The sequence below is a fragment of the Micropterus dolomieu genome, linkage group LG04 (assembly GCF_021292245.1).
Source record: "Micropterus dolomieu isolate WLL.071019.BEF.003 ecotype Adirondacks linkage group LG04, ASM2129224v1, whole genome shotgun sequence".
NCBI lineage: Eukaryota > Metazoa > Chordata > Actinopteri > Centrarchiformes > Centrarchidae > Micropterus > Micropterus dolomieu.
The window spans coordinates 23,975,366-23,991,871 of record NC_060153.1 but is presented as its reverse complement, the minus strand read 5'-3'; the positions used below and the strand labels follow the sequence as shown (position 1 = coordinate 23,991,871).

Below are 16,506 nucleotides of genomic sequence, written 5' to 3'. Positions count from 1 at the left end.
ATTAAATATTTAACATTGTAGGAGAAAGTGCACCTCAGCCTCAGTGACCAAATTTTTTTCTTTTGGTTGCCATGATGTTTTTTGTTACTGCCAGAGCCTTTACTTGGTTAGGAACTCTTGTGCTCTCTTAATTTTCTTTTAACGTTTCCCTGACTTCCTGCCTCTTTCTGGCCTGTTTGTGCTAATATGTGTGTGTGCATGCTCTCTATGACTTATCATCAAATGAAATAAGCTGTTCTAATACACATGTATCACTATCTCTGTCTTTCTGGATGCCAATCTCAGGTATTACCCTCAGTCATTCTCACTCCCACCTTCTCTTTGTAAAATTTCTAACTCCTCCTCTCTTTTTTTCCAGTGTTGTGGTGCCGGATTTGGTGACCTCGGGACTCTGCTGAGCAATTCACTTTGGGAGTTTAGTAGGATGCCTGGATTTCTGTAAACTGTTAGTGGATTTTTACACTCACAGCTCATCTTTCATGTTGCTTGCTACAGTACGTCGAGAGATAGGCATGGCATTGTCCTTGGGTCATACTTGAAATAGCTACTGTGCGTGTTACAGACCCAAACATGCACTCATGTACACAGATGTTCATGTCATTTTTCCTCTGTAATTGTATGAAGTAGCATGCTTCATGCACGCCTGTTAGCACTGTAAGAACACATAATATCTTTTTATTGATCCAAGTATGACTCATAGATAGATAGATAGATAGATAGATGCAGTCTAACTCTTACTGTTTTCAGTGTCAAAGGTGAGCTAGTGAGGCAGAGATGAGTCTGACTTCCTGGTTCCTGGTGAGCGGCGGGGGGACGCGTCACCGTCTCCCCAGGGAGATGATCTTTGTGGGGAGGGACGACTGTGAGCTCATGCTGCAGGTACAGCACTGTAACTCCTCCAGATTCACACTCTGAGCTGTCATTCTTCATCTGGTTGGATTATTATCTGAAGCACAGAGATTAGCGTGGATTACAGTGATTGACTGGATTTTGTGTGATTTAGTCCCGCAGTGTGGACAAACAGCATGCCGTCATCAACTATGAGCCGAATAGAGACGAACATAAAGTTAAAGACCTGGGCAGCCTAAATGGGGTGAGTGTTTATTTATCCACTGTTCTGTGTCTCTCTCTACTTACTGCTTATAAAAGAAACAACCTCTAAGGGACAGACTGTGGATAGATCTCTTTTTTTAATGTGTTTTGCTGCTTGATACTTTACTTGGATGTTTGAGCTTCACTTTGTAGAATGATGTCTGCTGAAAGGTGAAAGCTATTCTGTGCTCACCTTAATTCTCGTGTGTGTACCAGCGCGATTTATGACATCACAACTAGTCTAGTCCCGTATTCAGTTCACACAAGTGTGATGTGAAAACATCCAGCGCATATATACTGGAGACTTCTTGTGTCCAGTAACTTCAGACATATTAAATTATTTGCATATAAACAGATTCTGTGTATTTCAATGAAGAACAGGTTGCAGATGTAGTTTTAGCCATTTTTAATTAGTTACCTGAACCTTTATGTGGAAAAATTATATCAGGCACGAATGATTATTGTAAGAAGGGTATATTTTATTTGTCTTAAAACATGTCTAGAGAGGATTTTGAAATAAATTTTCTGCTGAAGTTCATGATTCAGCATCTCTAAACTAAAGAAGATTTTGTTAGTGTTGTCATCAACTAGCACAAAGCTTTCTGCACTGCTGAGTTTTAGTACGAGTCAATTATACTTTGATGAGTATTAACATATTTTTCTAGAAAATCTTTTCTGTTTTACAAAAATGGACAAACAAGTTAAATTACATTATAGGTAATGCTGTCACAGCACAAACAGATAAGACTTGTGCCAAAATACAGTGTAAATATAAAATTATCAAATATCTGCTTCCGGAAAAAGTGAACTAAACACGGATTCTCACCAAGCATTTGAGTATTAGGTTTTATGGACACAATTCAATAATTACATGAACACTACTGAGTGTCAGTACTCTAATCCCTAATCTTAACCCCGTTGTTCTAAATCACACTCTGTATTTGTTTGCAGACATTTGTCAATGATGTCAGAATCCAGGAGCAAATCTATGTCACGCTGAAAATGAATGACAAATTAAGGTTTGGATATGATATCCTTTCAATATGGTCTTGCATACCTGTCAAACCCAGTGACACGCAGCACAAGGTCAGTGTACATGGACAACACTGTAACTTTATATGTTCTTGAATAGCTGTGAATGCTCATTGCGTTCTGCCTGCTGCATTATTGATAAGGCTATCAGTGCATGTTTCTCACCCCTGCAAAGAGTTCGTTGTCTTTTACCTTAACCTGCCTCACATACCAACCTGTTCACTGTGGTTCGAGGGGAGATGCATATTCCAGAGGAGGCCCTTAAGGTTAGACTGTATGTGAGAAAGTAGCCAGAGTTCATTATGTAATTGGACATATTAGGTATGCCTGCTCAAAACAGCAAAGCCAGAAAGCTCTTGTATTATTTCATCAGTGTGTAAAAAAACCTGAGAGAGGTGGATTTTAGTCAAAGAGAGAGAAGACTTCTGCTGAACTGGGTAAAAAACTACTTTTCAGGATTGATGAAACTGCTTTTTCATCACAGCAAACTGCCCAGGTATCTGTAGAAAGGATAGTATTTCATCTTAATAATGAAGATGAAAGTTCAGCAGTAATATTCACAGTGTCTCTCAAATTATATATTTTTGCTGAGATAAAAAAAGGATAGAAAATGTATAGTCTGGAGTTATGCACTATAAATGTGTTAGACATGTTTGTTTTCAAAGTTTTTCAAATAAAATCTAGCTGCCCTTCTATAGATTTAGCAGCATTTGACATGTTTTCCCTCCGTGTCTCTAAACTCTCACTGCTCATCTCATCTGTCAGCATGAGAAGTTCAGCAGCCAGCTTCAGCTGAGCCAGAAGAAACCTCCAGACGGTGAATCATCTAAATCTGAGGGGAAACCTTCCGAGGCTGCAGCAGCACAAGTGTGCGAAGGGGCCGCCAAGCCCCCGGAGGCCAGCAGGGTGGACGATAAGACGACAGGTGAGATGCAGCGTGCAGGAGACAACACTGCATGAGCATGGCACTGACAGAGATCTCAATCTTCAGGTACCACTTTCACACATTTACAGGGTAACATATTTGTGGTTAGTTATGTTCAAAAGTATTTTAGAGCTGAAACGGTAGATTTATTTGGCAACAATTTTGAATAATTTATGAATCAAAATGCCAAACTTGCTGATGTTTGAGTTTTGGTTTGTTGGTCACACAGTAAGAGCTAATCTTGGGTTTTGGGAAATTGTGATTGGTATTTTTCACAATTTTATAGACTAAACAAACCCAGTAGCTTCCACTGGGTCTGCACCCATCTACCTAAACTCCATAATACAAGTTTATTTTCCTTCTTGGCCACTATACTCCTCCAACGAATGCCGCCTGGCTCTGCCATTCCTATACACAAAGCAATCTCAGTCACCAGCTGTTCTCATCTGTGACACCACGATGGTGGAACGAGCTACCACACGCCATCAGAGCAGGGACGTCCCTCTCTAACTTCAAGAAGCTCTTGAAAACTCATCTCTTCCAAGGACACTTTCTTTTAAAGCACCTCTAACTCCTAACCTCTAACATGCATTTCCTGTGCTCTTCCATCCCTTTACAAATATCTTGTATTGATTGCACTTTTTGTTAACTCTAACTTCTTTCCCTAGGTATTTACCCCATTGATGCGATATGTGCTGTTAGCTCTTACTAGTACTTATTAGTGCTCTTACTAGTATGTATTGTCAGTTGTAGTTCTCGTGCTGTATTTGATGTTTTGTTGATGCTTGTATGTTGTTCATCAAATGTAAGCCACTTTGGATAAAAGCGTCTGCCAAATGAGTAAATGTAATGTAATGTAAATAATTGGTAAGTCAGTTAGTCTATTAATACGGGAACAAACTAACAAGCTAGCAACAGGGTGATTCACATACCCCGTAGTCACTCCTCCATTCAGCGTTTATTAGCAGTATATAAACAAGCGTTATATTATTTTACATTTAACACACTATATTGTACTTGTATATAAGGATATTTTAAAAGTGTTTATCATTGTCTTTGTCCAGTAGTAGTTATAAAACGAAGACCTAAAACGAAGAAGTTTGAAAACGCTGCCAACCCCGTTTTTTGTCTTTTAGTGTATGTCGCCGTATTTACTTTGCCACCATTTCCATCTGTTTTCTGCCGCCACAGTCGCTTTTAACTCCCATGTTACATTCAGTAACAGTCCCAGGTCGTTATTGGTCCATGCAAAAAAAATCTGGTGTGGTTCTTCATCTGTATTACTTAATTATTTCGCCAAATTTTCTGTAACTATAGAATAGACCATCTGCTTCATGTTTACACCAGCACGTACATGCCCAGTGTACGTGAACGGCCACTAGATGTGCGTTTTCAGTCGTTTTAATATAGTTGGAGATCAACTCTGATACGCAGCTAAAATGCTGCTGTGGACGGAGATCGTATTCATTTTAAAAGAGTAGTGTAAATGGGGCATGGGCTGTTTAAGATGTCTTAGTTGTGGTAAATTCAGCCGTGCCATTTCTTTGTAAGACCAATCTCCATGTTGTTTTTGCCAGGGGACCTAGCAGTGTTGCACAGAGGCACGCCCCTCTATGGCCAGCCCGCCTGGTGGGGAGATGGAGATGCTGATGACCAGCAACCAGGGAGACCTGAGGAAAAGAGCTCAGATCGGAAGCAAGAAAAAGTTGAAACGGGTATTTACAATGCTGCAAATATATTTTTTTATTTGAGCTCATGATGTAGCTGAGGCAGTAACAAACAGGGATGTCATGATACCAGAAATTAAGTAGTAGATGCCGATACCAGTCTCAATAGCAATTTGATACCACAGTAAAAAACAAAAACAGTAAAGCTCATGTACCTCAACATACACTGTTTAAATAAAAACATTTGAAGATGACAAAAAACAAGTAACCGCTGTGAAAGCTGATGAAAGTTGATTTGATGTCAATATATTCATAAATGAGCAAGCTGTTCAAATTACAACCTTATACTGTGCATTTTTAATTATTAAATGAATTACTTAATTTTCTTAACTTTTCTTTACAAACTCACAGGTGTGAAATGTTTAAGGGTGGTCACTATCTATATTGGCAGTGGTTTCATATTTTTTTGTTCAAAAACAAAACATTTATTGATGATTGAAATGGATCGTATTGCACTTTTGAGATGGTCCCTGACTCCGCCTACAGTGACAGACATGTCGGACAGACATCTAGCTGTTAGCGCTGCAAACTGCATAGTCATGTTTGGTGATTTTTCAGGTGATCAAAACTGTGAAAATCTAAATTAGCTTTGCAACTGTGATAAATCAAGGTTTTACACAGAGCAATTGAAGGTAACAAAACTAACTTCACCCCGGTTTTCAAACTCTTTTCTGTTGGATGTTTTTATACAGTCTAAGATTGGATAAATCAAGGCGGAGCTTTCACCTCAGCAGTACTTTGCTATCTTTCACGTGTTGGGTCCCGGGTACCTTTGGTACTAAGCAAAACAAGCACCGACATGTTTTCAGAATTTTGATATCGATTTGGTACGTATCCAGTACGTATCAGTTCTTGTGACATGCCTAGTAACTAATGTGGTTTGTGCTATTTGTATTACTAAAATTGGCTGTTAGTAGTTTTAAATTTGTTCACTTTTTATAAATATATTAGTGCTTAACTTATATTTAGTAGACTTTGTGGTTGCTTAAATTTTGACAGACAGCAAGAAAAGCACAGAGGCCCCAAAGTCTACTTCCAATCAGGAGCCTAGCTACTTCGAGATCCCAACCAAGGATACTCCATCAACAGGTAAAGTGAGTGGTGAAGCCCCCTCACAAGAGCAAGAGGCTGGTGCGTCTTCTGGTGCAGAGCCCACCCATGGCCATGCCTCCTTCACCATTGAGTTTGACCCTGGGGCTACAGGTAAAGCGACCGTCAAAGATCGAGTGGCAAAGGTGGGACCGGAGACCAGGCCACGTCCTAAAAGGGCTGTCGGAGAGGAGCTGAGTCCACTTCAGACAGCCATGGTAGCAGCGGAGGTCAAAGTTGCCGACTGGCTGGCTCAGAATGAGCTGCCGTTGGCTCTGAAAGACACTGTAGCAGAGGATGACGGGGAAAGTGTGAAGAGTGATGTGCCTGTACAACTGAAGAGTCTTAAAGGTGTGTGTGTGTACAGCCATTTGTGCAGCATGTATGTATTCCTTGCAGCTTAATTTAGCCTAATCCTCCCTTCAACCCCCTTTGTCTCTTTCTTTATTTTCATTCTGACCCATTACCTTCTTCTCTATTCCTCTCCTCCTCTCCTTTGCTAGGCAGTAAACATGAGGACGGTACTCAGAGTGACTCAGAGAACGCACTTGGAGAGCAACGCAGGGCTGCAACAATGGAGGAACACTCATGGGGACTTTGGGGCGGTGCAGGGATGAAGATCAGAGAGGGTCGTGCTAACGTACCAGAGGGGCTCTTTGCAGAGGAGGACAGTCCTGCTCGTCGTCGCAAGTCTTCGACTTCCAAAGTGGCAAGTGGATTTGTTGAGAGGCGACGTGGCTCTGCACCACATCAGCAGAGTGGCCGTGATGAGTGCTATCACCACAGGGATGATTATAGTGACAGAGGGACCTATACCATTGAGCTGGAGAATGGAGATCAGGAAGAGGAAGAGGCTAGGAAAATGATTGACAAGGTGGGGAAGAAGAAACTTATAATAAAGCCCCTTTTCTATATTGAGTCAGCGTCTGATTATAACATAAAAGAATAATTGTAAAACATTATGTGTGTTTGTGGAATATGTGTATGCTTGTTCACTTACATGTTGCAGGTGTTTGGTGTGGATGAGCAGCAGGCTGTGTGTGTGTCCAGAGTGGGGGTAGCTGACCAAAGAGAGAGGTTTACCTCCCAGAGGTCTGGTACCGGAGACAGAGGAAAGCCTGGACGCATGGAGACAGAGGTGCAAAAACTGAAAGCTTTTATAGTCAGAACCCCCCCACCCACCCAAACAGCAGTCCAACTTGTGTCATTTTATCACTTCAAAACAATAAGAAGCTACTGCTACTCTCTTATAAATACTATAAATGTTTTCATATGTATCTTTCTTTCTCCAGGTACTACCTGAGGAATTGATGGTTGGTGGTCCTCGCTGGGTCTCACAGTGGGCTACTCTAGCTGCCAGTCACATTAGGACAGACCCTGAGGGGTCAGGAGGGGAAAGTCACATCATGGTCACAGAGGACAGAGGTACTTCTCAACTGAACAGGAAAGGCACAAAGATTTTGGTCCGAAGTTCATGGTCTAGACTGGATTTGATTTTTTGAATTTCAAGAGATGAATCCTTCTATCATAAGGTGAAATTACCTAGTGGGGGGGGAATATAGCCTAACTATGGAAATCTTGCGATGCAATATGTCATGATAGGACCTCGTCAGAGTATTCTTTTTCTGGGGTTAAGGTAAATATTGTAGTGACTTCAGGATTTTGGTCATTTAAAGCGAAACTTTGGTATGTAACTTTTCCTGAACAAAGTCCAATGTTACCACAAGAGAAAATTACAGGGTACATGTAAAAAACAAACAGTATAACAGCAGCAAGTTTAGAGAAGAGTCAGAAAGGCAGTCAAACTGACTCTGTAGTCAGTTACACTGCAATCTCTCTTAAAGTTCGCTAACATCAGCTAAAATTAGCTACCAGAAGCTAGGTATAGCAGCAAAACCTCCAAGTGTATTGAACTGAGCAAGGGTGTGTATTTCTCACTATGAATTTAACTTTTCATTTGTAGGGGGAAGATTGTATAGTATGGGTTTAAGCCATGCTGTGAGTAAAGGAACAAATTCATGTAGGGCTAACTGTACTGTACACACATTTTTCAGCACTATAAAAATGACAGACTGCCTGACAATTCATTAAGTATGAAGAACATAATAACATCTCATGGTTCATTTGATGAAAAGAGAATGGTGGAATTGAAACCACAGCACCAGTGAATCAATTCTACCAGCATACAACCCACCACTGAAATGTAATAAACATGTTTTAAGTTTTTCTCTCCTTTCAGCTGAAATAAGTGAGTCCAGCCACTCAATCTCAGAGCGTAAGAGGAGAACTCTACCCCAGCTGCCTGGTGAGGAGCTCATTCTAGGTAGGAGGACCCCAGGCTCAGGCCTACGTACAGATATGGGAGAGAAACAGGACACAGAGCTACAGGAGAAGGAGAACCAGGGGGAGAAAATTGCCAGGGGAAAGAATCGGCCTGGTCATGGCACTGGAGGTGTGGGCAGTCATGGCGGTAGCCCAAGCCGCTCTTCACCCGCCAAGTCGCAGGACAGTGGTGGCGGAAGATCAGGCCAGTCAGGTGTGTTGACTAAGCTCCCCCCTCGTCCGCTGACCAGTGGGGAGAAAAGAATGGAGGAGGCACGGAGGAGGAAAAAGGAAGAAGAGAAGTCTAGGGAAAGTAGTGGGAAACCATTGCTGAGGCAGGAGAGTTTTACTGTGGAGAAACCGAGCTCCAACGTGCCCATTGAGCTCATACCTCGCATCGATGGTCTCACACACAGCAGAACTCAGAGCAGGGAGTCTGGCATTGACAGCACCACACTGCAGAAAGACTCAGAAGCTGTGGCAGCCTTTTTAGAGACGACCATATCAGACCAAGGTGATCCACCAAGTCAGTCCATTGAGGGCTCCATGTCACCAGAGTCAGATGTGGATACGACCAGCACAGTAAGCCAGGCTGATGGAGCGAGAAAAGTAGTCCAGAAACGTCGGACTCTTGCAGGACAGCTGAAGGAGAGAACAGTAGTTTGCTCATCCAGCAAAGGCCCCGCTGCAGCCCGAGAGACCCAGGAAAGGAGGGTCAAAACCAGGGCATCTGGTCCTCCACAGCCCAGCCGCCCCTGGACTTCCCAGGACCTCACTGATGATGATGTAAACTCCAACTCACTCCTCTCTGACTCCCAGCCCACCTCTACACAGGAATCTAGAAGTTCACATGCCAGAGTCCAGACTGGGTGCCCAACAGTGGGGGCTAGCACTAAGTCTAGTCGGGCTAAAATCACCCAGGCCCCAGCTACTTCTGCAGCCAGTAAAACCACCAGTGTTACCAAGCCCAGGCCCACCAGGGCATCCCTGCTGCGGCGAGCCCGGCTGGGGGACTCATCAGACACCGAACCTGCGGATTTTGACCGGATGTCGGTAGCCTCCGAGGCCTCCACTGCTAGTTCCACATCCAGGACGGGCTTGGCAAGAAGGGGGATGTCCAGGATAGAGGCTCTGGCACAGCCAAGGAGGCCGAGGGTGGGCTCACCGTCAGCCCAAAGTGACTCAGAGGCCACTGTGACAAGGAGTAGAGGTCTGGGGGCACGAAGTGCTGCAGGTGATTATGCCATCAGACAAGGACCGAGAGGGTCTAATGTGACTTCATTGTCGGGACCCAGAGCTAGGGCTAACAGCGCCTCCAAGCTGCCTGACAAGAATAAAGGCACCGCCTCCTATGGACATGCCACACCTGGGTGTAAGTAGTTCTGTTAATATTATAAAATCATCTGTAATTACCAGCCTATAAAACTAGCTACTCCTTAAGGCTACATTAATTAATATTTTCATATAAACAGTGGGCCAAATTATTATGTATTAGGAGTCGCTCGTAGTGACGAATCCACAGAAAATGATCACCTGACTACACCCACTGTACGCTACCTGCCCAGCACCAAACAGCAGACAGACAGGGTTAGCGACTACCTGGTAAACATCATGCTGCATTAAGAAGCTAAAGAGACAGATATTGTTCTCAGTAGTTGGTGGAAACCAAAACAGAGTGAATTGGACTCGTCAGCTTGCCAGAAACACTCAAAATGTATGCTAACATTGCTCAGTGTCTCCTGGATGTGGAAATAAGCAGCTGTTTGGTAAAACGTTTGCCATGAATGTTGTGTTTACAGCTTGTTGCACTTCTCCCAAGTGGCCAAAAATGTCTAGTAATTAGCACTATTCAAGCACAATTTAAACTTAACATGCCATTCTTTCCTAATATTAGCTGGCACTCGGTGGCGCCGCGTCCCTGTGGAGTATGCTTCCACCTCAGAGGACGAGTATGGCTCAAACCGCCACATATCCAAACAGGGCCACACACGGCCATTCCCTTCAACTCGGGTAGCCCAGCTAGGAGGTTCAGCCCCAGCAACTCCTAATCCTGCAGGCCTTGCTACCGTGAAGCAGCACTCCAGGGAACAGGACGAGTATATGAGAGACTGGACAGCACACAGTGAGGAAATAGCCAGGTATGTAGGTGCGAGGTACTCCAGCTCCGTTTGAAAGCAGCGATGAGTCATGATAACAGTATTCAAACATTCTTCTCCTGCTTACAGGTTCAGTATGCAGAGTTCTTGTATGAAGTATATGAAATAAATATCACAAAATAAAACAGGACAAAATGGTTTGATATATATCAGATGGTGATTTCATATTTGTGTTTGTTCATCAGGATTAGCCAAGACCTAGCCAAAGACCTTGCCATGCTTGCCAGAGAAATTCATGATGTAGCAGGAGAGATCGACTCAGTCAGCCCTGCAGCTACTGACCCTGGAACTCTGGTAGTCAACACATTATAAAACAACCACAACACAACTTGCTGCGAGATTCAAAACCACAAAATATCAGGATTTTCATGTATTTGCTTCTACCCAGATTCAACCTGCAGTTAATGAAATTCAGATTCTTAATAAAGTCAAATGATGTACAATTGGCACAAATAGGATCTGATGAATTAACATTTCTTTTGTGCGCATTTTAATTCTTTTTTAGTTGGAGGAGCGTGTATTTGATGAGAGCTTGGATATGGGCGGTCCTTCTACAGAGCACGGTAGCATCATGGGAACCAATGGGCGGTCTGTGGAGCTTCGACCCCGAGGCTCCAGTGGACAGAGCTCCCGCTCGATCCGCAGACAGACATGGAATAGAGATGATGTCAGTCCCAGTTTCAGTATTAAACAATACTCCTTAAAGCCATTCCGCACACCATGAATGTTGTCTCAATGTTGATGTTTGTCTCAATCAAGTCTTTATTTCAAGTACTAGTCAAGTACGTAGAAACACTGAAATGAAATGGAACAGAAGGTTTGCCACTAGAGGGCGCTTCCTACATACCAACTAGAGTCACCTCTCATAAGACAAACTGCTTCTTATTGGACCCAAAGCTACTGGCTAAACTAATGAGAAAGACTGTTTTAGTAAATGCATAAATAGTCATGACTGTACTTTGAAAAGATTGTTAGCTTCTATAGTTTTTCTTAACAATTGCACCATCTGCATTCATTGTATTCCACTGTTAAAGAAATGTGACATTGATGTGTTTATTTCCATCCTCAATCAGGCGGTGCTAGACAGCTTACTGCTAGCATCTGTGACTCAACTCTCCACAAGGATACGTCAGTCTGTTGACAAAACAACTTGCAAAATCAGGTGAGCATCATGTTACTGAACAGGAAGACGTTCCATAAAAGAATATGCTGTGGTTGTAATTTGTTGTGAATGTAATACTATACTGAGAAAAGGGCAAATGCAGGATAGAAATGTCAAAATAGGAACATATTATATAGTGTGTTAAGATTTCTGTCGGATCTAGGCCGTCCAATACAATTTGAGTGGCACATCACAAAGGTTTACACTGACAACCAGCTACATGTCTTTCTCATTATTATACCATGCATAATGACAACTCATTCCTACAACAGTCAACTAATACTTCTGTCGAGAGCTATATAAAAAATATTTTTTTATGTATTTTACTTTCATCTATTTTTGCACCAACTTGGCCTCCAGGATCCTCTTCAAGGATAAAGAACAAAAATGGGAAGAGATTGAGAACAAACTGCAGGCAGAGCATGACTCCTTACTACTCAAGAGCTCCAATAAGGTGATGAACCTGTCCACTTCTAACACTTGGTCTCTTTTATGTGCTGAAGCCTTGTGAAGTAAACAAGACAGTCATATTTTTAGCCACGCTAGCAGCAGGGCTCTTGGGATGGCAATGTTGGTTGGCCCGCCTTTTGTCTAGACTGAAATTTCGCAGCTATTGGATTTGATGAGATTGGGTTCAGACATTCATGTTTCCCTCAGGATTAAGTTCACTTTGGTGATCCCCTAAACTTTCCTGTAGCGCCAGCAGGTCCAAATGTCACATTCTTCAGTACATGCAAAACAAATGACATCACCCTCAACTGTTTGTGTTTATTGCTAATTAGCAAATGTTACAATGATAACACACTACCTAAGATAGTTCCTAGTAAACATTTTACCTTCTAAACATCAACATGGTAGAATGCCAGCGTTAGCATTTAACTCAAATGCAAAGCTGTGCTTGAGTACAGGCTAGCTGCTAGCATGGCTGTAGACTCTTTTAGTGTTGTTTCAAAATGTTTGAGGTGAGGACTTCAGTACAGTCTCAAAATATTTAGTTTGAAATAAACGTGAAAACCACTTTTTAAAAGTTATGGCTGAATGATCATGTGGTATATCCATGGCTTGCAATAGCTCTGAACAACCCTGGTCACAGAAAAAAAGTAAATGAGTGTCTGTGTGGATGTGCATGTGTGTATCTACATAACTTTAAAAGTATTATATAATTATTATTATTTAACTACGTATAATCTGCTGAAGGGTGTGGAAGAACACCAAGACTGTCAACATGATGTGAACAGCTAACTTTCTCAAAACTAAATCTGCACAATCATCATTTTTGTGTAAAGAAGTGCATGCAAGTGCGTGAGGCATTTTAATACAGTCATCAGACAAACGAATTTCAGGGTAGTCTAATCAGCATAATGTTTGGTTTTTGGCATTCATTTGGCATAAATTAATACAAGAAGAAAGAGACTGAACAGCAGTTTGATATGGCTACAGTAATGAAATATTTTGCCTAAGAATTTGTTTATGTTAGTAATCCATTAGCTTTTCATTGTGAGGGATTAATCCCATACAGTATTAAATCCACTCCCTGCCTTTCTCTGTAGGCATACAAACCACACAATATCTGATTACCTATTGAAGCAATCATATTGAGTGCTGACAGTATTACAGCTGTCTGGGGGATCAAATTAAAAATGCACATACCAGTTAGATTACAATGCAAATTCCTATTTTGGAGTGCAGAGCACACCAAATATGGCTGTTTTGATGGAGAAGAAAGACTTACGAGCTGTTGCTGCGGGTGCAAAAAGTCAGAGTCCACAAAACTAAATTGTGGTCATAAATTCTGCCTTTAACCCAGTGTGGCCTCGTGTGAACCCCTGAAAAGATGTCCATCCACCACACCGTCACAGGGCTCATAAAGCATTACTGAGTGTACACGGAATGGTTCCAGACTTATTCCTGCAGCAACGAAGAGATGAATTGAGCTGATTTATTTGGTGTATGAACTTTCACTTACTTAATCATCCTGAACCAGTCCTATTTTTTATTTATGTTCTCTTTACAGGAGATATCAACCATTATTCAAGACTTAAAAAGAGTGGAAAGACAACTTCTTGGTATGTATGTGATGCCCCTCTTTAGTGAACTAGGAACATAAAATTACAACCGTGTGTAATTTGTACTGTTTGGAACTGTGTTACATTTATGAAAACCCATTTCAAATGTTTGTTCCGCGCTAATCCTACAGTAATCGACATTATGGTGGACCCAGACGGCACCCTGGATGCTCTGTCCAATCTGGGCATGACCAGCCCTCTGACTGACCAGAAGATCAGCCCTGGGCCGCAGCAGGGGGTGTCGGTGTTGCACCCTGGAGCTGATTCTTCCTCCACCACACTCTCTTCCGCCAGGCCTGAAGGACTGGCCACTGAACCTTGTGGACTCTCAGATCATGGACCGGTGACAGGGCAAGACCCACGGCCCGAACAGAGCTCTAGATCCTACAACTGATACACCAAGGACATAATTCATAATGCAGAAAGTGCTGTGAGGTTAGAAGATTTTATGTAAGTATTTGGTTTCAGATGAAGGAGGAAAGATAGGAGGAGAATGATGCCTATTCCGTGGGAAAGCCTGACTGCCTGACTGCCCTAACTGTCACTCAGACTCAATCGTGATAGGACTTTGTAAAAGTCAAACACTACCAAATAGCAGCTTTTGGGGTGTCAGATATACAATATGAAAAACATTTCAGTATTTATTGGTGGGTTTATGAAGAAGCTGTGACATAATATACATTAATCCTTCTGCATTACAGCTCATTCTTACTATCCATTATCCTTAATAACAAAAAAGAACAGATGTAAAAGATGAGAGGGTGAGAGTTTTTAAATCAGAGCTTTTACAAAAAGTAAAATTCAGTCTTGCTCAGTAATTACAAGCTTTGAAATCTTTGTGTTCCAATCATAAGCTTGTCAGTCAGTTGACTTAAGGCCAATGTAGAAACCCAAACTAGAATAATTTTAAAATGAATATATTGTTGGCCTGCTGCAGTTGCAATCCCCAAACGTGTCTCAGTAATGATTTTCCATCAGAAAAGGCCACGTTGCTTATTGTCTTGGAAAAGAACTGGGTATGTACAGTATGTACCAGTGTAAATGTTTATTATAGCTAAATGAAAAACTCCCATCCATGCCTTTTTTCTTGTGGCAATGTCATTTGAAACCAGTGTATCAAAGATAGACCATGGGTTTTAATATAAACTATAAAATCAAATGTAGCTCCCAGAAAGGTTTTCCTCTTCCAAATGTATTTTGTCACAAGTGCCCTGGATCAAACAATCATTACAGTTGGCGATAAGAGGTGTTACGGTGTTTTAGAAAGCTGATATATGTTAATATTCATCTCTGAGGGACCAGGACCTGACATGCCCCATGACGCTCCTTTATCATGTTGATGTCCTTGACCAAAAACAAAGCAGGGTGAATGCCAGTTGCCTGTAGATGAATGCTTTGTCAAATTATTTTGTGATCACAAACGAAATGTTGTGTTTGAACCAGCATTGACAGGGGCTACCTCCACGTCCTGCAGATAGCGATGCAATGGAAGGATGGAGACTGTAATGACTGTAGGTTTCCAATGTCTTGCCTCATACCAATGTTTACACATGAATGTAACCTGATCAGAGCTGTTTAAACATTTCAGCCAAACTTTAATAAAAGATTAATAATTGCATTTTGCCGTTAATTCTGTTTGAGCATTTGGGTAATTTTTGTTTGGATGTTTTGTATGAAGTTTTTTTTTGTAATGATGTTAGGTTATATGTTGACCTTAAAAATACCTGTGCATTGTTTGTCTTATTTCCAATAAAATGCATGATAATTAAGAGATATTTTGTTTTTTCTTTAAACATTAATTTCAATGCAGTGCATGTTCACAGTGTTGAAATGATTTACAGGGGTACTTGTACTGTACTTTAGTATTTCCATTTTATGCCACTTTTTACTTCTATTCCACTACATGTATTGTACTTTTTGCTGCACTACATTTATACGACAGAGTTTGCAGATTAACATTTTACATGCAAATCATAAATATAAAGCAGCATAGCTTAACCTTAATCCTAACTATAGTTAAAATAAGCTTCAGTTCCACCCTCATGTTAAAGCGTTATCATTATTATTATTATTACATACGAATTTGATTGCTTCTTCTACCACTGATTTTTTTTAATTCTATATTAAAAAGGGAAAAGGTCCATGTCAGATAATAATAATAATAATCCTTATTTGTAGAGCACTTTTCAAAAACAAGTTACAAAGTGCTTTAACAAGTGTAAAGAATAATACAAAAAAAACAAGATAAGAGCATGAAAAATTAATATAAAATTAGTAAAATACAATAAAATAAAAGGGATAAAATAAAGTCAAATAAGATCGGGAAAGGCTCTCCTATAAAAGTATGTTTTAAGAAGGGACTTAAAAGAGTTCACTGACTCAGCCGACCTGATTTCCTCGGGCAGGCTGTTCCAGAGCCTCGAGGCCCTGACAGCAAACGCTCTGTCCCCTTTAGTATTCAGTCGAGACTCTGGAACAGACAACAGACCTCTGCCTGATCTCCAGGTACGTGCTGGTGTGTATGGGACTAAAAGGTCAGAAATATAACAAGGCGAGAGGCCATGAAGAGCTTTAAAAGTGATCAATAAAATTTTAAAGTCAATTCTAAAACATACTGGCAGCCAGTGTAATGAAGCTAAAATAGGAGTAATGTGGTCATATTTCTTTGTTCTGGTTAAAAGCCTGGCAGCTGAGTTCTGGACAGTCTGGAGTCGATCAATAGATTTTTGGGTTAAACAGGTGAAAAGGCTGTTGCAATAATCCAGGCGTGATGAGATGAAGGCGTGTAAAATGGTCTCGGTGTCCTTAAAAGTTAACATAGATCGAATTTTTGCTATATTTCTAAGTTGATAAAAACATGATTGAACAAGCTTTGTGGTTTGCTGCTCGAAATTTAAATTACTATCAAACCAAACACCAAGGTTCTTTGCCACAG

At 41.2% G+C, this 16,506-nt stretch overlaps 1 protein-coding gene and 1 long non-coding RNA gene across 4 annotated transcripts; one reads left to right on the top strand and one right to left on the bottom strand.

The window, feature by feature from the left end:
* The first annotated feature begins 551 nt into the window (after nt 1-551).
* cep170ab (centrosomal protein 170Ab) lies at nt 552-15,189 on the top strand. Of its 3 annotated transcripts, XM_046047909.1 has the most exons (19): nt 552-654; nt 748-879; nt 1,004-1,093; nt 2,044-2,122; nt 2,332-2,390; nt 2,890-3,049; nt 4,627-4,764; nt 5,776-6,216; nt 6,369-6,739; nt 6,875-7,003; nt 7,158-7,290; nt 8,105-9,559; nt 10,082-10,325; nt 10,529-10,637; nt 10,849-11,010; nt 11,417-11,505; nt 11,866-11,959; nt 13,520-13,571; nt 13,703-15,189. In XM_046047909.1, exons 2-19 carry the CDS (start codon nt 775-777, stop codon nt 13,963-13,965), a joined length of 4,173 nt encoding a protein of 1,390 aa, XP_045903865.1. In that variant the 5' UTR covers nt 552-654; nt 748-774; the 3' UTR covers nt 13,966-15,189. The 3 variants fall into 3 exon arrangements, with proteins under 3 accessions (XP_045903865.1, XP_045903866.1, XP_045903867.1); XM_046047910.1 differs by lacking the exon at nt 2,332-2,390 and having other exon boundaries at nt 2,044-2,178; XM_046047911.1 differs by lacking the exons at nt 552-654; nt 748-879; nt 1,004-1,093 and adding an exon at nt 1,739-1,809.
* LOC123970049 lies at nt 4,829-7,247 on the bottom strand. The gene is made up of 3 exons (XR_006824856.1): nt 7,165-7,247; nt 6,866-6,983; nt 4,829-6,719 (listed from the first exon to the last, which is right to left on the bottom strand). It is a non-coding gene; the product is annotated as an uncharacterized LOC123970049 (long non-coding RNA).
* Nucleotides 15,190-16,506: the final 1,317 nt, after the last annotated feature.

Excerpts from the sequence above, each read along its gene's own strand:
- cep170ab (XM_046047909.1), top strand. The coding sequence starts at position 775 with ATGAGTCTGACTTCCTGGTTCCTGGTGAGCGGCGGGGGGACGCGTCAC. Across the intron at positions 4,765-5,775 it reads GCAAGAAAAAGTTGAAACGG|ACAGCAAGAAAAGCACAGAG; the intron begins GTATTTACAATG and ends AAATTTTGACAG. Across the intron at positions 10,326-10,528 it reads CACAGTGAGGAAATAGCCAG|GATTAGCCAAGACCTAGCCA; the intron begins GTATGTAGGTGC and ends TTTGTTCATCAG.